The sequence below is a fragment of the Neoarius graeffei genome, chromosome 12, assembly GCF_027579695.1.
Source record: "Neoarius graeffei isolate fNeoGra1 chromosome 12, fNeoGra1.pri, whole genome shotgun sequence".
Lineage (NCBI taxonomy): Eukaryota > Metazoa > Chordata > Actinopteri > Siluriformes > Ariidae > Neoarius > Neoarius graeffei.
Window position 1 is genome coordinate 75,882,150 of NC_083580.1, and position 22,191 is coordinate 75,904,340.

Here is a 22,191-nt window from a genome sequence, read left to right on the forward strand (position 1 = left end):
CTTAGAGTAGTGTTGCTGGTTATATGTGATTGTGACTTTGGGAGCTGAGAGAACTGTTCAACAGGGAAATTGTGTTTCTGTTGAGACAAGTTCACTGCAAAAGAGGTAACTGCATTCTTTAATAAAGTAACTGAAACATTTACAGGATTATGTCAAATATTCTGTCTTTATATGTTTAATTTATATTCATCATTCCTTTCATTCTAGCATGAAGTTAAAAATTGTTTTTAGCTGAGCATTATTGAGACTATTTTTGTTTATTAGTGTCCAAAACTCAAGCTTCTTTGGACTGAAAATATTATTCAACTGGGCAATCTGAGACCATTTCTAGTGGTCTAAAATGTATAAAACTCATTAGCTTCCGGGGGCCTTTGGCCCCCTGGACCCCCGACCAGGCTCCACCCTGGACCTGGCTGGGGGCCGATGGTCCCCAGACCCCCGATTTAAATTTTCAGCTGAAAATACAATTTCTCATTCTCATCCCTGAATCTGATTGTTTTAGCCAAATAACAGGCCTGATTCTGAATCTGGTCCACCATCTTTAATTTGTCAACAACAACAAAAGCATGTGAACACAACACACTGGTAAATACCACTTCCCAATGGGAAAATATCATCTTCCCATAGCACATGAACGCAGCATAATTCTATTCAACTTGTTGTATTTGGAGAATGAAGGGTGTCCAAGAAAAGCGTGTGAATGTTTATTTCCTCTCACTGTACTGTATGTTCCTTGGTAAGAATGCTGCCTTTTAGGAATTAAGTCAATTTTTTTTCTTTTTTTTTTTTTTTTCTTTTCACGGTCCACTGCTAAAGATTGTTTTTTCCCTGTAGGTTGACAAGGGTGTCGTTCCTCTGGCAGGGACCAATGGTGAAACCACAACACAGGGTAAAGACATCATTTACTAAACAAGTATTCACACCCCTACCGGTTTGGGATGTCCTGAATCACAGAATTGCCCATAATATTGAAGTGGGGAGGGCAGGGCTCGAAATTAACTTTTTTTTTTTTCTGTGTCCCCCAGTGGTCCCGAATTCTGTGTTGTATTGTCCCGAATGGAAGCAATAGTGTCCCCATTTTTTTCCTCTCTGAAATAACCAGTGGTTAATATTATCATATGAAGTTACTATTATATTTGTAACTATGCGATTTTGAACCCTTTATATCATTTTTACAATAAGTCACAAGACACAAGCGACACATGTCCAATACATCATCTACTTCAAAATTACAGTTATTGCATTTTCCGTTTATTAAACTTTGGCGATCTCACTGTATGAATAGATACCCGTTTATTTAAAGGGGCCAACTAGCTCATTCAGAAAATGTTTCAACTCCCTACATCTGCAGTACACTTTAGTTGAAAATAAGACCCCTTTTATGTTCATTTCATCTACTTATACCTTGAATATCTGTTGGCACTTATAAGGCCAACTTATAATTTTCACCATTACCGTTATCCATTTTTATGAACTTTCCGTTATCCATTACCGTTATCCATTTTTATGAACTTTCCGTTATCCATTTTATGAACTTTCGCTGCCAGGTGCAAACGTTAGCAACATCAGCATAGTGCCAGGTCCGAGCCTAGCTGTGCTGCTGACTGACTAAACTTTCTGAACTAGAAAGACACCAAGAAAACTCACTTATTCTGTTGAACGGTATCTTCCGTCAATATCATCCACATCATTCCTGTTGTATTTTATAACGTGTCTAACAGTGTTCATTCAGTTCATTCAGTTGCTAGCGTTGCCTGCAGACCAGGCGATGACACTTTGGATCCTGAAGGTCCCGGAGACGTTATGTCTGGGCTTTCAGTTTCTTCCCCGCGGTCGGTCCGCTTCAACCACTTCAGCATTTTTGTTCTGGCAAGAGTCGGCGCAGCGTGTGCGGTAGCAATTCCATTCCAAGTCCATATAATGCGGACACCGGCCGAAGATTCTAGAACAGAATGCGCTGCTCTGTAGCCTACGGATGCAGGTGCATCGAAAGTGTAGCTACTATGTATTTTTCGCTGTTAACGTTTTAAAATTAAAATTGACAAATTAGGTGAATGTCTATGTGTGTGTTACGGCTTTGTAAATAATATTAATGTAGAACTTTTTTTCTAGGTCTATTTTTTTCCATTGTCCCGGGATTGTCCCAGATATGATAATTTTGTGTCCCGATGACATTTTTTATGGTCCCCGGGACATCGGGACACCGTTAGTTTCGAGCGCTGGGGGAGGGTCAGGAAACGTAATTTGCAAAATTATTCGCAAATAAAAGTACTACAATTTGTGACCCAAGTGTTCACTCTTTCATTTTTCTGCTCATTTTACAGTCTTTAATCTGAAACCTAGACTTTTTTTTATTCTTTTAACGGGGTGTATTTGAGCCTTGACCGGGATGGTTCCAGCCCACAGGGAACATGTTTGGCACCCTCAGTAGGTGATGAGGTCGTGAAGACGTCAGACCTGATTTTCCTGTCTTGTGCGTGCAGGGTTGGACGGCCTGTCGGAACGCTGTGCTCAGTATAAGAAGGACGGAGCTGACTTCGCCAAGTGGCGTTGTGTGCTGCGGATCAGCGAGACCACTCCTTCAGAGTTGGCGATCAAGGAGAACGCCAATGTCCTGGCTCGCTATGCAAGCATCTGCCAGCAGGTGGGCGCTGAAACACCTCAAGCTGCGCAGTTTGTACAGTGATGGTGATAAACGAGAGATCCAGTAATTCTATCCTCGTTGTTCTGTTTTTGTAGAACGGCATCGTGCCTATCGTAGAGCCCGAGATCCTGCCTGATGGAGATCATGACCTCAAGCGTTGCCAGTACGTCACGGAGAAGGTAAATAATGTTTTGACGTGTAATTGTAACCATGTAAGAGGAATAAAACGGTGATGTGCTGAAGGTAACGGCTTTGTGTTTTGTGCCACTGCACGCTGGTGTTTTGATTATTTTCCTTTAAAAGTGGGATTTTGTTAATATTCTTGACTTGCAAGTGACATCAAGGCAAAATAGAAACCCGGATGTCGGCCATGTTGGTGGATGTAAATACAAATGCAGGGTCAAGCAAAATTCCATACAAAACGTAGTCACGCGTGCGCAGCTCTCGTTGTTTGTCGGCTGCTTTAAGTATTCTTTTAGCTATACCGTGACCGTGGCACGTTCCGGGGTTTGTTTGTTTGGAATCCCGTCCACAATTCAGAAAGAGAGCGAGGAAACTCTGAGGCTTAGTACGGAGAGGAGACGAGGGGATCAGGACATTTCGTCCAAAGCCATTTTCATACGCACGATCAATTATTTTATATTTCCGGTATTCCTGTGTTCAAGAATGAAAGCCCCACGAGAGCGCTGCTCCACGCTTAAAGATCCAACCGGCTTTAAAAAAAAAATTAATAACCCTGCTAACGAAGCTCCCAGCGAAGCCAAGTTTTACAGGCCCCTCCCTCTAAGCCGCCACCTTGGAAAGAGCACGGTCTCGGGTCAGTAGGACCGCGCCTCGGCCCGGGATTCACGAATAGAGCCGCCGCGAGAGCATTCCTCGGCACCTAAAGATTTAACGTGATCCATACTATGGCACTCATTTGCTTTACAAAAATGTTTTGCTTCGGTCAAATTCCGTTCAGAATTCCTTCTTTTTTCGAACAAACAAGTACCTGAAATATAAAATAACCAATCGTGCGTATGAAAAAAGGCTTTGGACGAAGTGGTCATGGGACGAAATGGCCTGTATTTGTACTCTGTGGTCAGTAGAAGCATCTTCAGAAAAGCCTGACCTTTTATTTTAAAAAAAAAAAAAGTGGGTCAAAACGACACCTCTATCTTCGCCCGATCGTTCAAATCGTGGTAATGCTGAGAAAATTCAGCATTGTTTACAGACGCGCTTTCAGCAGCTGCCATCCTGGTTGCTTTGTATATCCACCATCGTGGCGGACATGCACGGCGTAGCACGTTTTGATCACGTGGTTGCTAACTCAAGTTGAACCACTATAAGGCCCAATCCCAATTCTAATTTCTACCCCTTCCCCTTGGCCCTTCCCCTTGAAACTGAGCTACAAGGGATAGGGCTTGAAATTCAACCCTTACGTATTGGGATAGCCCTTCAACGATCGCATACGTCATCGCGTACCTCCGTCAGCGTTTACGTTAGCAAAACGCGACCAAATGCGTCATTGGCTGCGACCAGCCGCTACAGTCAGAGCCAGAACCAGAAATCTCTGCTGGCAGGGTGTGATTTGTTAACTAACACCACTGAATGGGATATCTTTGGCGCTTCGTGCACCACATCCGACAGAATGAGGTGTCAGAACACTCATGTAAACAATAAAAGCGAGAATAACAGAACAAAACGTACGCAGTAAAGCAACCGAAAACAATACTCACTCCCAAAGCTTTTTAGCAGCAGCTTGGATTTCAGAAATCGCTGCTCATTCTCAGCTCGAAAGCGAATCAAGCGGCGTGTTTCCTCTGGATAACAACTTAAAACACGTAAATAATGGAGAAAATACATTTATGACAATCTTTCGCCGCGGGAACCGCCATCTTTCTGAAATCCGCATGAAATCTCGCTGAAATCCGCATGGCATTGTGGGAAATCACTCAAACCCCTTCGTTCGGAGTCAGCTCCAGGAAAATCTCCGTTTGGAGGGGTACAGAAGCCCTCCCCCTTCCCCTACCCCTCCGCGTTAACTGGGATTGGGATACCCCTACCCCTTCACGTGAACGTGCAAAATAGAGGGGAAGGGCCAAGGGGTTGGTCCAAGGGGTGAAATGGGATTCGGCCTAAGTCTTGGAGGGAGGAACTTTGTGTACGTGGGTAGAAATGCGGGTAGGCTCAATGGGTTTTAAAAAAAAAAATATCTTATTCAAAAACACCTTTTTAAGCATAAGAGATCTATTTTTCACAAATTTTACGTCACGCACCTTTTAAAGAAGATGCCGTTTTATTCCTTCTCACAGGTGAACGGAAAAATAATGCCATCTCTCAGGGTTTTCTGTTGTGCCAGTTTACTTCAGTATTTTTTGGGGGGTTTGTTTTTTTATTTTCTTCACAACAGTTTCTTATAACGTTGGTCTTTTCAGCCAGCGTTGTCTCCAGCAGCTGCCCTGATGTTCATGTTTCAACAGGGTTTCTGCGGAGTCTTAAAGTCTAATTTGATAATCCTAATTTACGGCCTTAAAAAGTCTAAAATACGAGCATATTTTGCATTGTAGGTCTTAAATGTAATTTTGTGAAGTCTTAAATCCTTGCGTCCATTTTTTTTGTTAAATGCGTTGGTGATATTCATAATTGGTCATATAGGCTAGGCCTACTTAGTATCAGTAGGCTACGCTGCAAACTACAAATGAGACAGTGGAATCCGGCGTCTAGCCCGGTTGGCATGGTGATGCACAGGGCATGGCACGCGCACATTTGGACAGTAGAGCCTAAAAGAAGCGAGGGAGATCGTCACGGTTTGTAGCAAAATGGGCAAATGCAAGTTTAACGACTGCTGGCTTGAACGCAATGATTTCGTAGACTGGTTAAAACGTGTACCAAACAATCCGTTTGAGGCGTACTGCACATTGTGCAAAAGAACACTCAAACTCAGCACCCTGGGTGTAAAGGCACTGGAATCGCCCGCGAAAGCGGAGAAGCACCAGGCTGCCCATAAAAGTCTGCAACAATCGCATGCCATGACTCAATTTTGTTCACCGTTGTCAGGTCCAAGCACATCTCGGGACGGTGTATCAGCTAACTCCGTGCAAACTGCAACGCTACAACACGCAAACCGTACGGAATCGAATGCCTCATCCTCAAGTGATTTGCGGGATGTCTTTGGCTCCGCTGCAACTTAGTTCCTCATTAATGCAAGAGCGCACCCTAGGGATGTAATGAGTTCATTGGTGAATGATAAATTTTGTTATTTTGAAAGTAATTCAGGCTCATCCAATCTTCTTTTTTTTTTTTTTTTTTTGTGCGGCATAAGTCTTAAATTTGGCGCGGTGGTGTAGTGGTTAGCGCTGTCGCCTCACAGCAAGAAGGTCCGGGTTCGAACCCCGTGGCCGGCGAGGGCCTTTCTGTGTGGAGTTTGCATGTTCTCCCCGTGTCCGCGTGGGTTTCCTCCGGGTGCTCCGGTTTCCCCCACAGTCCAAAGACATGCAGGTTAGGTTAACTGGTGACTCTAAATTGAGCGTAGGTGTGAATGTGAGTGTGAATGGTTGTCTGTGTCTATGTGTCAGCCCTGTGATGACCTGGCGACTTGTCCAGGGTGTACCCCGCCTTTCGCCCGTAGTCAGCTGGGATAGGCTCCAGCTTGCCTGTGACCCTGTAGAACAGGATAAAGCGGCTACAGATGATATGAGAAGTCTTAAATTTAACCTGTTATGGTCTTAAAAAGGTCTTAAATTGAACTTATTCAAGCCTGCAGAAACCCTGTTCAAGGATCTGCTTTATGGTATTTGGTGCTCAGCAGTGCCCCTAGTGGTCAGAAGCTATAAGCCAACAATGCATTCTAAAGCCTAGGTCACAACCGGACATACAATTTTTTTTTTTTTGGCCGTGCGATTTTTGGCGTTTCTCAGATCTCTGCTTTTTTTTTTTCGTGGAGAAAGACGCACGTTGGCCGTAAGTTTGTCTTGCGACCTGAAAAACGTAAGCACCCGTAGAGTTTTTGACATTACAAAGAACCTCTGCGGCCGGTCTACGGCTCGAAAATCAGCACGTCACACGCGCGCCCTCCGTGCGTTTCTTGCGTTTTCTGCACGTAGACCGGCCGTAGGAGCACGTACAGCCGGTTGTGACCGAGGCTTAATACATTTCACCTTCTGATGCATTACTGTGCTCCAGGTCCTCGCTGCCTGCTACAAGGCTCTGTCTGACCATCATGTCTACCTGGAGGGCACACTGCTCAAACCCAACATGGTGACCGCCGGACACTCTTGCCCCACCAAGTTCTCCTCTGAGGAGATTGCCATGGCAACAGTCACCGCCCTGCGCCGCACCGTTCCTCCAGCAGTCACAGGTAACGAATCGTAGCGCTTGCATTTGTCTTAAATTAGCATTACGCTCTTGAATGATATTGGACGTCATTCTGGGTAACCTGTGTTACTTTTTTTGTGTGTGTGTGTGTGTGTGTGTGTGTGTGTGTGTGTGTGTGTGTGTGTGAGAGGGAGAGATTTAATCCCTTCGTGGTCTCCACACAGTAGATGATTAGCTTTACACTTGTACAACAGTTTAAGTGCTGACCTTTACTCAACAGTGTGGCTAATCGATTGCCTTTTCTCACCCAGGCGTAACCTTCCTGTCTGGAGGACAGAGTGAGGAGGAGGCATCAGTCAACCTGAACGCCATCAACACCTGCCCCCTGACCAAGCCGTGGGCACTGACCTTCTCCTACGGCCGCGCTCTGCAGGCTTCAGCCCTCGGCGCCTGGCGCGGGGTCAAGGAGAACACGAAAGCCGCCACGGAGGAGTTCATCAAGCGCGCTGAGGTGGGTTTTGGAGTTTCTGCCTGCGCTTGTTTGCTTGTTACGACAGAATTGATCAAAATGTTCATCAAGCGACTCGCTGTTAGAAGACCAATATCGCGTTATAACGGAGAACGTATTTTCCAAGACGAACTCAATTTCCAGATGTCCTAATCCTCTACCAAGAGCTGTCCATTGTGACTAGCCTGGCAAGCCAGACTAAATGTGAATATTTAGTCTGGCCTCGATCCGTAGACATTTCCGAAGCGGGTCGGAGGAACAACCCGCTGTCTTTCAAACTGTCTCTGTGCGTATAGGCCAACGCTCTGACCAATCAGCGCAACAGTGACGTAGTCAGAGCGACAGAAAGCAGTGGGGGAGACCTTGAAACTAAATAATTTTTCAAAATGCGTATTAATTAATAAACAGGTTCTAGATATTAAGAAGTTTGGAGATAATGACCACAAGTTTGGAGTCTGTACCACATACACATTTTTTTCCAAGTGTTTTTCAAGGGTTTGCTTAAACTGTTTTTGAGAGTTTTTATTTAGTGGTGTTTGGTGAAATAATTTCCCTTAAATTTAAAATAACGGGAAAATAAGAAACAATCAAAAAGTAATGTTTCAAAGCTGTTTATTAATTCTTCGTACTGCACAAACTAGCCCCATCCTTTTGGCTACGAGCGGAGCCAGCTGGTAGATCAGACTTTTGCCATAGCCGGTCGGCAAAACAGCGAAAACGTCCTTCTTGAAAAGGAATGAGCGGAGAGCCTCTTCCTGCTCATGTTTCAACGAAAACTCCAAGTCTAATTCTTCTAAAACTGATTCCAAAGCGGAGTCAAACGCGCGCTGTTCACTAGCCGTAGCCATCTTTCCTGTTGCGCTTTCTCCAGCGTCGTGCAGCCTTGTCGTCACTCCTGCAAAAGCCCGCCCAAAGAATCCAAACAAAAACCTTGCGTTGTGATTGGCGGGCACGATTTGATGCCCGGGGTGTTTTTGTTTATATGGTGCGAGGCTAGACCCACTCGCTAGGCAAAAAATATCTTTGGCCGCTAGGCGGTTGGGTCGAGTTTACTAGGCTGCATTGTGACCATTTAACAGAAAAATTGCTACGATTGATTTGATTAATTTGAATTATTCTACTTTGAGGGTTTTCTCAAGGTGGAGTCAATATACTTGTTCTCATTTTAAGCTTTGAGATGATTGTCCATGGGTAAGAAGGATTTAGGAATACGTGTGGGAACTTACGAACATCTGTAGGAACTTAAAACAATTAAATGTTAAAGCACTCACAGTAGACCTGCTCCAAGCATATTTGTATAAACGAGACCCCAGTATTTGTCATGTCGTTTTTTTTTTTTTTTTTTTTAATTTTACACCAAATAATCAGTTTCTGAATGTCCATGTATTTCTTGTCCTGTACATGAAGGCACTGACTGCTTATGAAAATACAACAGCCGTACAGAGAGGCTATTACACGGCGGCACGGAGATATGAAGTTTGTCTTCGAGTGGTGAATGTATAGGTCAGGGGTGGGCAATTATTTTTTCCATAGGGCCACATGAGAAACAGGAAATTTTGTGGAGGGCCGGACCATAAGGCTGAACTAAATTCTGTATAATATTAATTGTATTTCTTTATATAAAGCAATAAATATCAATGTTTTTACAAGCTGCTAAGACTGGTAAGAGTCTGGAAAAAAAACAAGGTTGCCTTACAAAAAATGTCCTTTATTCAATCAAATTTCCCAAAACAATGGTTAACAAAAGTGAACGTTTGTACCATTTTGTTTTCAGTCACATTCACCCCAAAACACAATAAAAACATCAAAATATTGTCTTTCTACTCCAAATATCAAGCAAGATACATCATATTATAATAATGATGCCCACATTTGTAGTCTAATCACCTCATTTGGTGTTTTTTATTTGTTCAGTGAGAGAAATCTCGTCTCTGTTGGTCTTTAACGAGTGCATCAGAGTCAGGTTGAATGTCTGAGGTGGAGATGCGAAGCACAGCTGACAGATGATGATCAGTCGATTCGGTGTAGGAATCAGATCTACAGATCGGCTCGGGCTCCGGCGCCTGCTGGTGACGTCACACTATGTGATTGGCTGGACCGTTTGAAGGATGACATACAAGTTTGTGGTTGGTCTGGACAAATTACGGAAGTAGTTATCGCGGGATTAGGTTTCGTGGGATTTCGTGTCATGTTCATGTCGCACGCATTGCATTTTTGTTGAACACAACTTCAAAATAAAAGCAATGCACATTCAGTCCATGCATGAGGTGAAATTAGAAAATACGTTTACTTTGTAATTTCTAATTAACCTTACGCGGGCCGGTCAGAATGAACCAAAGGGCCGGATGCGGGCCGTAAAATGCCCAGGTCTGGTATAGATCATGAGTGAACGAGTGAAAATATTTTCAACATGAGAAGATAAACTGAATATCTTTGTGTGATCATGTAGCATTCTTTAGATTATACCGCCGCGCACTTTTTTTTTTTTTTTTTTTTTTTGAACCAGTTTGCCATTTTGACAACACGCATCTAGTCAGCGAGAAAACGCCGAGAGTGACGTCATCAGAGTGAAATATCAGGAATTATTATCCATACAGGAGACTTTTAGTGGAATAAAAACACCTGTTCTGTTGATTTTTGGTTCGATAGCATGCAGTATTGTTAGCATATCGCTTATCCTATGTGTATTACGTCACTCTACCGAGTGGAGAATGAGCGTTGAATATGGTTTACGATATTGCATGGTTGTCAAGACAACATGACGTCACACGTCAGAGACGTAAAACTTCTACGCTAGCGAGCGACCGGGACAATTTGTAAGCAAACATGGCCGCCAGGTTTGCTTTGTTACAAAATACGGAAGATTTTAAGAGAATTTTGAAAGAGAAAGACGTGTTGAACACCTGAAAGGAATGTATTATAATAATAATAATAATAATAATAATAATATTGGCTGGCTTTTTTTTTTTTCTTCGTGGTCTGTCAGATGCATTTCATTCAGCTACTCGTCTTCGACTCGTTCAGTATCATGCTAGCTGAATGGAATATATCTGATATACCATGGGGAAAAAAAAAAAGCTAGCCAATATTTATTTAACATGCATGAAAATCCCTCACCTTTCGGCGAAATTCGCCGTTTTGAAACCAAAATGGGTGACCTACGTGAATTGTGTAGATCCGATGAGAAAAAAAATTGGGGGGGGGTTAGGTTGCTTCGCACCCATAGACAGTTCGTGCCGGTTTGCGCCTCCTCCTCCTGCTTTGATATTGACGCCATAGCGACGAGTACATCTCGCTGCGAAGGGCAAGCGGCATCATTTCACGCCTCTTCTCCTGCTGGCCAGAGCGTGCACACATCAGTCAGAGTGCAGACCAGACCGCTGGAAGCTGGATTGAGTCATCGGACTGAATTTCCTACTTTTTTCAAACTTTCCTGATTTGCCATCAAAACAAACAACTTCCGGCTTGATTACGTCAGCATTCGAAAGAGGGCGCGCGCGTCTTTTGACAGTCCCTGTGTCCGAAATTGCTCGCTACTCACTATATAGGGCACTGTATAGTGGAGACGCCATTTTGTAGTGCTGTCCCTGCTGAAAGAAATCAAATTAAAAGTCTCAAATTTGATTTAATAAAAGACAGCAGCAAAGAAGAAAGTATTCAGCCTTGATTTAAAAAGAACTGAAAGCTGCAGGTACTTCCATATCTCGGCAGGCTGAGTGGTATGCTGGGGCACCTCTTGCCAGCAGACCAGGATATCCAGAGGGAACGTGTGCGGTTCAGTGTTGACCTGACCATCTCCAGCTTCAAGGAGGGAGAGAGCATCGTGGAGTGGTGGGGGTCATGTCTTCGACAAACCAGACAAGTGCCCCTCCCTGGGTGCACTGGTTAAGTGTTGCCTCTCCATCTTTCATGGACCTAGAGTTGAGTCCTCATTTAGTCTGATGAATGATGTAATTGATCAAAGGAGTGGCAACATGAATGTGGAAACATTTAATGCAATACAGACGGTCAAGTAGACGCTGATGTCCAGGGGGAAGACAGCTATGCAGCTCTTTAGAAGGGAGGACGTGAAGTTTGGGGAAGTGGACAGAACATTGTGCAAGAACATTAACTCTGCAGCAGCCACATACAAACACCAGCAGAGGGTGAACAAGGAGGAAAAGCAGCAGCAGCAGAGCAAGTATGGCTCTCAAGCAACTTGCAGTGCTCAGCAGGCCAAGAAACCGACTGCTGAAGGAGAGAAGCGGGCAAGGCTGAAACGTGGCAACTCGGCGAAAGCGGGCCATGGAGACACTGGTGGTCCAGGCAAATAAAAGGAAAAAATGATCACTATTCCTTGTGTGTTCCACTTTCTTCGTTCTATTATTCGCATTTTTTTCCAGGGCATAATTTCACTATAGCTACATGTATTTGTACTGTATGTCCTTGTGCAAATGTCAATACAGTATACTTAGTAAGGAGGCTATAATATTTATTCTGAGGGAGGACCCCCCAAACAAAATAAAACAACACCAGAGGCCACGTCACCACTCGCGCACCCTTCTCACCTTTTTCATCCCTGACCAGTTTTCATGCCTGATTTAAAATGTGTCGCCCAGATCCATGATGTATTTCATATGAAAGACGCGATTTTTATTTTTATCATAGACACGTTCACAAACAAAAAGGACCCAAATTTATTGAAACAATTCGTCGATTTCTTCACGCGTGACCTATAGAGATTTGTCACAGTTTTGGTTCTCCGTGTCCCAATGTATTTCCCAGTGAAACACTCGGGTCTGAAAGGTGTTCAACGCATCTTTCTCTTTCAAAATTCTCTCAATCTTCCATATTTTGTAACGAAGGAAACCTGGCGGCCATGTTTGCTTACAAATTGTCCCGGTCGCTCGCTAGCGTAGAAGTTTGACGTCTCCGACGCGTGACGTCATGTTGTCTTGACAACCATGCAATATCGTAAACCATATTCAACGCTCATTCTCCATTGGGTAGATCAGACCTGGGCATTTTCCGGCCCGCAGGCCGCATCCGGCCCTTTGGTTCATTCTGACCGGCCCGCGTAAGGTTAATTAGAAATTACAAAATAAACTTATTTTCTAATTTCACCTCATGCATGGACTGAATGCGCATTGCTTTTATTTTGAAGTTGTGTTCAACAAAAACACAATGCGCGCGACATGAACATGACATGAAATCCCACGAAACCTAATCCCGCGATAACTACTTCCGTAATTTGTCCAGACCAACCACAAACTTGTATGTCATCCTTCAAACGGTCCAGCCAATCACATAGTGTGACGTCACCAGCAGGCGCCGGAGCCCGAGCCGATCTGTAGATCTGATTCCTACACCGAATCGACTGATGATCATCTGTGCTTCGCATCTCCACCTCAGACATTCAACCTGACTCTGATGCACTCGTTAAAGACCAACAGAGACGAGATTTCTCTCACTGAACAAATAAGACACCAAATGAGGTGATTAGACTACAAATGTGGGCATCATTATTATAATACGATGTATCTTGCTTGATATTTGGAGTAGAAAGACAATATTGTGATGTCTTTATTGTGTTTTGGGGTGAACGTGACTGGAAAAAAATGGTACAAACGTTCACATTTTGTTAACCATTGTTTTGGGAAATTTGATCGAATAAAGGACATTTTTTTTTTTTGTAAGGCAACCTCGTTTTTTTTTTCCATACTCTTACCAGTCTTAGCAGCTTGTAAAAACAATATTTATTGCTTTATATAAAGAAATACAATTAATATTATGCAGAATTTAGTTCAGCCTTATGGTTCGGCCCTCCACAAAATTTTCTGTTTCTCATGTGGCCCTATGCAAAAAATAATTGCCCACCCCTGGGGTAGAGTGACGTAATACGCGTAGGATAAGCGATATGCTGACAATATTGCATGCTATCGAACCAAAAATCAACGGAACAGAACATGTTTTTATTCCACTGAAAGTCTCCTGTATGGATAATTCCTGATATGTCACTCCCAGTGTTTTCCGGCTGACTAGACGTGCGTCGTCAATGGCGAACTGGTTCAAAAATTATTTTTTGTGTGTGTGAGATTATATAACCTGATCTTTGGTGAAATTTACTGACTTTTTTTATTCATTTACTTGCTGTAACGTGACTGTTCGCTTTTCCCCGCAGGCTAATGGCCTGGCTGCTCAGGGAAAGTACGTGTCCAGTGGAACTGCCGGAGCTGCAGCACAGTCTCTGTTCGTGGCCAACCACGCCTACTAAACCCCACCTCCATCTCCATGCTTTCTCCAGCTTCTGCCGACCAGTAGTATCTTCCACAGCAGCTCTTTTCTCTGTGCCACCAGTCAATCGCAGGCCTGCGCTGCGCTGTTGTGTGTCCTCTGTGCAAGAGTTGTCAAAATGTCGTCTGTTATTCTGTCTTGCTAAAATTTCTTCAACGCGGTAGGAGGGAAGGTTGAGAAGCAGAACGAGGAGATCTTAAAAGGTCATTTTGTGACAGTGGTTCTGAAATATTAATTAAATAGTGTTGCCTGCATGGCTGAATTATTAACACCCGATTCAAATTGTGTTTCATTTTCAAAAACGTTTCTTTTTTTTGGTTAGTATTCAATTCCAAGATGCAGTTCTAGGTTCTGTAGTGCTCATGTTTTGTTATTCCTGTAACTCCTGGTCGATGTGCTGTGGGTGTGAGTGCAGAACTGTGGAGAGCAAACATTGTTATCCATTCCAGACGTCGTGTACTGTATGTCCGAGACGTTGCAGGAAGGTAGGAGTAGAGTAGACGCTGAGCAGGGCATTCTCTCTCTCTGTGTGTGTGTGTGTGTGTGTGTGTGTGTGTGAGCGAGAGAGAGAGAGAGAGAGAGGGAATGAGAAGGAGACGAGACTGTGTACTTCGGTGTCCATCACAACAGTTTTAACGACCAATTGACTCCCACCAACAGAGGAACGTTATTTAATCTGTAGTACAAAGTGTTATGGATTGCTCATCTACTGTTTTTGATAATCCTAGGATACTAACTGTATTAGTTTGCTGTTTGTGTCGTATGCTTGAATCTATTACGCTCTCCCTCTCCATCTGTAGCACAGTGATGCAGAGACAAAGTTTATTGGTTTAATGCGCCGGTAAGGACCTAACTATTGAGCATTTCCAGGAGAGCGGTCACTGCTGATTTGGATAAACTGTGATGTTGTGGTGTTATTCCCTAAACACTTGGTGTTTTAATCAGGAAAAAATATATACAAAATAAAGCAATCAAAATCTTAGTTAATGTGTCACTCTGATTTGCAATTGATGGTATTAATCAAACATTAACGTACCGCAACTATTACAGGGCAAGATCTTTCTTTTATAGAAATATTCAACTGAAATGGATTTAATATGGATTATAGGACATGAATCGATAGAAAATATGCCATATTATTCTATCCACATTCACTGGATATGAGCAACCGTGCGCTCTGATTGGCTACTCTACTGCTAGGCTGTCGGCACATATACCGTGAGTAGAGAAAAACAAAATGGCGGAGTGTTGGTGAACCAACCAAGGACGACATTTAAAAAAAATAAATAAATACTTAAACAAAACCCAAAAAGAAACAAAAGTACAAAAAAGTAACAAAATATGGAGTGAAAGTATTTTGATAGGACTTTTTTTTTTTTTTTTCTCTCCAAGAATAATTACTGCATTTTTCACAAATTGTTCCGGTCATTTCACCAGTTTGTTTACATTCTCAGTAGAAACTCTTTTGTCAGACGTTGCATATAAAGTTATTTATCGAATTTGCAAAAAATAAAAATGCTGTCTTTTTCTAAAAATCCAGCGAATGTGGATAGAATAACAGTTGTTCCATTCAATCGCATCGTACATTGCTTATAGTCGACTCGGTGCTACGCGCCTCGTCAGCCATCAGCTCATGTACGACTTGGTTTCATGGAATAACTTAAATATTGAGGTAGGGAACATCAATATAGTTTGTAGAATTACTTGGCTATTTAAAAAAAAAAAGGAAAAGTTGTAATTTAAGTATTCATCACTGAATTAGATATGGTGTAACCGGTTTCTCCCAGAGATTGAGTTAACTGAATGGAGTCGACCAGTATGTAACTAGTGTTGGGTGACATCAATATAAATATTCCTGTTCCTGGAAGAATCCAAGAAGGCCATCATGAGTCCCGAAGAGCTGTTAAAACCGCTCCAGGACCAAATATCCATCAGGGTTTGGTCATCTCATCTCATTATCTGTAACCACTTTATCCTGTTCTACAGGGTTGCAGGCAAGCTGGAGCCTATCCCAGCTGACTACAGGCGAAAGGCGGGGTACACCCTGGACAAGTCGCCAGGTCATCACAGGGCTGACACATAAACACAGACAACCATTCACACCTATGGTCAATTTAGAGTCACCAGTTAACCTAACCTGCGTGTCTTTGGACTGTGGGGGAAACCGGAGCACCCAGAGGAAACCCACATGGACACGGGGAGAACATGCAAACTCCGCACAGAAAGGCCCTCGCCGGCCACGGGGCTCGAACCCAGACCTTCTTGCTGTGAGGCGACAACACTAACCACTACACCACCGTGCCGCCGGGTTTGGTCATTTAAAGAAAAAAACCAACCAGCTCGATTTCCATAAATCTTGGTGGAAAGGTGTAGAATGGGCTAAGGAAGAAGCCATTAAATTTTGAAGAGGATCTGAGGCACGGGGTGGATCCATGAATTTAATTACACTTTCACTAACGTTGTAAGATGCAGCATTTGGCATTGGTGGAGGTCTGCGTTCTCAGAGTGCCCTTCTAGTTAAAATATGGAAAGAATATGGTTGAGAGGAAGCTATCCACCAAAAATCCACGATCAGAAATGCAGGGTGTTAACCGGAGAAGCAACCACAATGCCGAGGTTTACTCTGAAGGAACTGGCAGAAGCGGCGGTCCACAGGACAGCCAGAGCCTGAATGCTCCACAAAGCTGGGTTTTATGAAAGAGTGATGGGAGAAAACTTTATTAATCTTGTGCCAGAACAATACAAGCTGAAAATAAACTGTACAGGTAACAAGTGTTGTCAGGCAAAACAAACATCGCCTGGCAGCGCTTATTTTATATCTATATGTGGTAATAGTAATATTTCTCAATCATCAGATGTCCAGTTATAGTCCTATGAAAATCCATGACCTTGAGTTTGACAGTTCAAAGTTGTTCAAAGTCAAAAGTCATGGTGCCAAATGAAAGCCCATATGGCACTTCCTATAAGTTGATAATGGTAAACATCTGGTTATCATGAACCATTTTAAAGTTATAGCCCTTTGAAAACCCATGACCAGGCTGTGTTTGACCTTTGAAGGTCACTCAAGGTCAAAGATCATGGTGCCAAATGAAAGCTCATAAGGCACTTCCTAGAAGTTGATAATGGTAAATATCGGTCTACCATCAACCGTTTTCAAGTTACAGCCCTCTGAAAATCCATGACCTTGAGTTTGACCTTTCAAGGTCAAAGATCATGGTGCCAAATGAAAGGCCATATACAGTAGGAGTTCCTATATACTCATAATAGTAAACATTTGTCTATCGGCAACCGTTTTTGAGTTATAATAGAAAATGTGTTATTTTGACCGAAAGGTTGACCTTTCCGGTGACCTTGACCCGATTACAGCCAAAATTTAAATCAGGTAATCTACGGACTATTGCCCACCTAGCCTGAAAATTTCAAGTCAATCGGTGCAACTGTCTAGACCAGGGGTGGGCAAACTTTTTGGCTCAGGGGCCACATTGACTTTTGAAATTTGCCAGGCGGGCCGGGCCAACACCAAATTCATACATATCGAACATAAACCGGAAAAGCTTTAGTGTTATTGTAAGGCCTTCACTGACAGAGACCCAAATGCAGATCAGATTGACATTTATTTTAGTTCTCAGTCAACAAAGGCAGAGCAGAAAAATGCTTGCAGTTCAATAGATTGGCACTGGATCCATCCAGAAAAGTAACACACACACACACACACACACACACACATATACACACACACACACGACAGTAAGAAAAGTAGCACACTTAATTCTTAAATTACATCTTTGAGCTGCCAGGATGAGTAGGATGCCAGTGTATTTGTATATTTGTATCATTTTATACATACAACTAAATTGCATATCAGTACATATCATTTTTGTACATTTCACTCAACTCGTAGATTTACACCTGAGTGTTTTTTTAACCATCCACTTCCAGCCTGCCAGTACAACCAACCACCATTAGTAGGAGAGGTACCACACCATTCCAAAATGTTTGCAGTTCAACAGTTTGGGTACCACCCCATGCCAACATGTTTGCAGTTCAACAGTTTGGGTACCACCCCATGCCAACATGTTTGCAGTTCAATGGTTTGGCACTGGATCCATCCAGCCCACAAAATCAAACAAAACAGCTCAAGAAAGCAAAAAACTCCAAACTGGTTTTCAGGTTCAAAGTCACTCACTGAAATATTTCCAGTCCTCAAAAATTCAAAACACAGGTTCCAAACAGGTTTTCATATTCCAAAAGGCCACTCATAGATCAGAATAACCTTCACAGGCAAAAGTCCAGGAACAGATATAAGCAGAAGCAAGGTCAGCTGTTCATAATACACCTATAATAGCAGACACCCAAAAGCACACGGTACTTAAAAACAAACACCAGCACTACAGCAGCCACCCACGACAACCAAAATTACTAAGAGTTATACTTTTTATATTATTATGTCTGTAAACATGTGACTACCATCTTATTACAGCTCCAACATAGTTTTAAAAAGAGAAAGTGTTAATACTCACATTCACTCAGCAACCGCTGAGCTGTATTCGTCCGTGCTTGCGCTGACTGGTTGTTAGCATAATTAGCATGCTTGGAGGAAAAGTGTCGTTTGATGTTATATTCCTTTAAAACTGCAACGGTTTCTTTGCAAATAAGGCATACGGCCTTTGATCGGACTTCAGCAAAAAAATATTTAGTTGTCCATTCTTTATTGAACACCCTGCACTCACTGTCCACTTTTCTTTTTTTAGGACCACTCATTGTAAAGTTTTATCCTGTGTTCTCGAGATCATCAGTGGCACGGGCGCCAGAATGACTTCCATGGCACGCGCTGCACCACTCTGCAAATGTAATCTCGCGTGAATACGACTGACTGGAAAGACGGATCTCTAGAACACCTGTCTACGTGATAACACTGACGCTTATAGTTTATAGATCTGCTCAATCGTGTTTATATGATTGTCTTCCGCGGGCCGGATGTGGCCCGCGGGCCGTAGTTTGCCCACCTCTGGTCTAGACGCTAGATTGTTAACAGACACACACAAACAAAAAACAACCACACTGATTACAATACCTCGCCCTGCTTACTCTGTCGTGGGTGGGGTAATAAATGCCTAAAAAAAAAAGTGCCTAATAGAACAACAATAAAATAACAATAGAAATACTGTCGGTTACATCACGGGCTAAACTACAAAATTAAGATGGGGGAATAAACAGTGCCTAGATAGTTAGCATTCTAACAATAGAAATAAGGTAAGTTATGTAAGAGACTAACCTGATGGTGAAAGTGAAAATATTGCACATGATGTTTGGAAAACATAATATTGCACATAATATTGCAGGAGGGCGGCACGGTGGTGTAGTGGTTAGCGCTGTTGCCTCACAGCAAGAAGGTCCGGGTTCGAGCCCCGTGGCCAGCGAGGGCCTTTCTGTGTGGAGTTTGCATGTTCTCCCCGTGTCCACGTGGGTTTCCTCCGGGTGCTCTGGTTTCTCCCACAGTCCAAAGACATGCAGGTTAGGTTAACTCAATGGTTCCCAAAGTGGGGGGCGCAGAGCCATTGCAGGGGGGGCGCGGGGCATGGATGGAATGAATGAATGAATCAATCAATAAATTACACTGCTAGCATAACATGGAGAAGTTTTTGGCGGGGGACGCGGGGCTCCCACGTAAACGCAAATCAGAGGATGAAGCATCGCCAAATGTGCTTCCAAAGCAAGTTCATTCCAAGGCAAAGACAAGAAAATATGACGACACATATCTTGTCTTTGGCTTCACCTGTACAACAGTGGGTAATGAGGAGAGACCGCACTGCGTTGTCTGTCTTAAAGTGCTAGCTTGTGACAGCTTGAAGCCGAACAAGCTAAGACGCCACTTGGAGACAAAACATCCAGAGCACAAAGACAAGCCAGTTGAGTTTTTCAGACAAAAACCTGTAAACTGCCGTGCTCAACAGTCCCTATTTACTAAAGCTGCATCCTTGCCCGCAAATGCTCAACTCGCCTGATATGAAGTTGCCTACCGAGTGGCACAGTGTAAAAAGCCGCACACAATAGCGGAGGAATTAGTACTTCCCTGTGCTATGGACATGGTATCAACTATGCTTGATGACACTGCAGCCAGCAAACTAATGCCGCTTTTCCACTACCAACGCGGCTGAGTTGGGCTGAGCCGTGCCGTGCTGAGTTGGGCTGAGTCGAGCTGAGTGGGGCTGTTGGAGTTGCATTTCGACTACAACCGCGCTGAACCGTGCTGGCTGGAAGTGGGTGGACACATTGGGTGGAGTTAGCGAAAGTGGGTGGACGTCACGTGAGGTCGTTAGGCGGTGCAAACAGTGACATCAGTGAGCTTTTAAGCGGTAGTCTCACGACCCGGATAGTAAACAATAAACATGGAGGACATGGAGTCGTTAGTGTTGCTGGTCTTGGTGCTGTGGCTTGTTGTCACCGACAACGCCAACAGATACTGGCAAGAGCGTATAGATGAGGCGAGGCGCACAAGGCTTCATAATTCTTGTAATTCGTAATTCTTCTTCCGGGTTTACGGTGTTTACAGATCCCAGCGTGCTCGCGGGGCATGTGTGGGCGTGTGAGGACACTCCTCCTCACCAATCAGTGCACAGGGGAGTGTCTCCTCACGCCCCTAGCCCCACTCGGCTCTGTTTGGCTCGCTTCAGCCCTACTCCAAAACCGTGCGAATTTTGGGTGCTGAGTAGGGCTGAAGCGAGCTGAGTCGTGCTGCTCTGAGGTAGTCGAAACGCGAGTCGTGTCGTGCTGAAGTGAGCTGAAGTGAGCTGAAAAAGGGTAGTGGAAAAGGGCCATAAGGACTATTCCTCTGTCCAACACCACCATCGGCAGGCGCATTTATGACATGTCATAAATGCGAAGCACTGGCATCTAAACAGCCGAGTCCCGAGCTGAATAATGTAATGACCGACGTTATTGCCACCGTCAACTACATCAAAACACGATCTGTCAAAGCCCGGATTTTTTCGGCACTGTGCGAGGAAATGGGCTCCGACCACACAGCTGTTCTGTTTCACAGCGAGTCCCGATGGCTGTCACGTGGGAAGGTGCTGTCCAGGGTCTTTGAACTGCGAGATGAAATCCGCATCTTTTTGAAGTAAGAGGGCAATGATCTTGCCCACAAATTTTACTGTAACAAGTTCCTCATGGAACTTGCATACCTCAGTGACACGGGCGATTGCTCTAAGACAACGAGGGAGGCTCAGCCTCCTCTAAAAATTCTGGATCTAAAATAGCAATGTTATAACATTACTATTTCAGATCCAGAATCATAGAAATATATGTGCTCAACCCAACTACAGTGCGAAATCATTCCGTTATAACTTTCCCCAGTTCGCCTAATGTGTGCGTGAGTTTTTCCCCTTCGTGACAGCACAATGCAGCCCAGCCTCAGTGGACTTCAATGGCATTTGGGAGCTATGCGCTTTTCAATCTCAAAATGCAAGACGGTTATTGGACAAATACTGCAAAAACGCCCGCCCACCAGACTCCCAGCCTCACAGTGGGAGGGACATGGCAGTTTCCGTGAGGAGACTGGTGATTGGTGAAAGCGGCCGGATATTTTCTTTGATTGACAGCTCGTTTCAACTATAGACAGGCAGCGGTGAATCTCAGTTCAGTCCCATGCGGATTCGCAAGTGCTGTGGTGTATTGTAAGAGATCAGCTTACATTTCGATTTCATTCATTACATACGGTTTCTACCAGCTTTTTTAGTTTGTATATATTTTCATTGTAAATAAAGTGTAAATATAGTGTTGTCAAGTTTGCTATCTTAGTTCCAGAAATTTTGTTTATTTGAGTGACTGAACTTGAACTTGAGGGGGCTAGTCAGCTAGCAAGAAAGCTGCGCACGGATGCCAAGCATTGCTGATTTAATTTTGGCAAAGCCATTTGCCAGTCTTCCTTTCGAGGAAAAAATTAAAATTAAAGAGCAGGGTAGACCAACGCCTCAAATTGACTTGGTGAAAAAGGTAGGGAATAATACTTGTTCCTTTCAGCTCTCCTGGTACGAGAAAGTGAATTGGCTAACAGCAAGTGACCCACATCAACAACAGTAAATAGGCTACTTTAGTAATATGTCATGGATGGACCAAAAATATAGAATCTATTTAAAATGTTTATGCTGAGTATATTATATTGGAATATATATTTTTCTGGATAGGGCGGCACGGTGGTGTAGTGGTTAGCGCTGTCGCCTCACAGCAAGAAGGTCCGGGTTCGAGCCCCGTGGCCGGCGAGGGCCTTTCTGTGTGGAGTTTGCATGTTCTCCCCGTGTCCGCGTGGGTTTCCTCCGGGTGCTCCGGTTTCCCCCACAGTCCAAAGACATGCAGGTTAGGTTAACTGGTGACTCTAAATTGAGCGTAGGTGTGAATGTGAGTGTGAATGGTTGTCTGTGTCTATGTGTCAGCCCTGTGATGACCTGGCGACTTGTCCAGGGTGTACCCC

At 43.7% G+C, this 22,191-nt stretch overlaps 1 protein-coding gene across 1 annotated transcript in view; it reads left to right on the forward strand.

Moving 5' to 3' along the window:
- Positions 1-14,703, forward strand: part of aldocb (aldolase C, fructose-bisphosphate, b) — a 38,119-nt gene extending 23,416 nt beyond the window's left edge. The window contains exons 4-9 of the mRNA XM_060936424.1: positions 835-889; positions 2,484-2,644; positions 2,740-2,823; positions 6,809-6,983; positions 7,252-7,451; positions 13,609-14,703. Of these exons, the coding sequence (XP_060792407.1) occupies positions 835-889; positions 2,484-2,644; positions 2,740-2,823; positions 6,809-6,983; positions 7,252-7,451; positions 13,609-13,701 (768 nt within the window). The 3' untranslated portion in view covers positions 13,702-14,703. The remainder of the gene's footprint in view (positions 1-834; positions 890-2,483; positions 2,645-2,739; positions 2,824-6,808; positions 6,984-7,251; positions 7,452-13,608) is intronic.
- Positions 14,704-22,191: the final 7,488 nt, after the last annotated feature.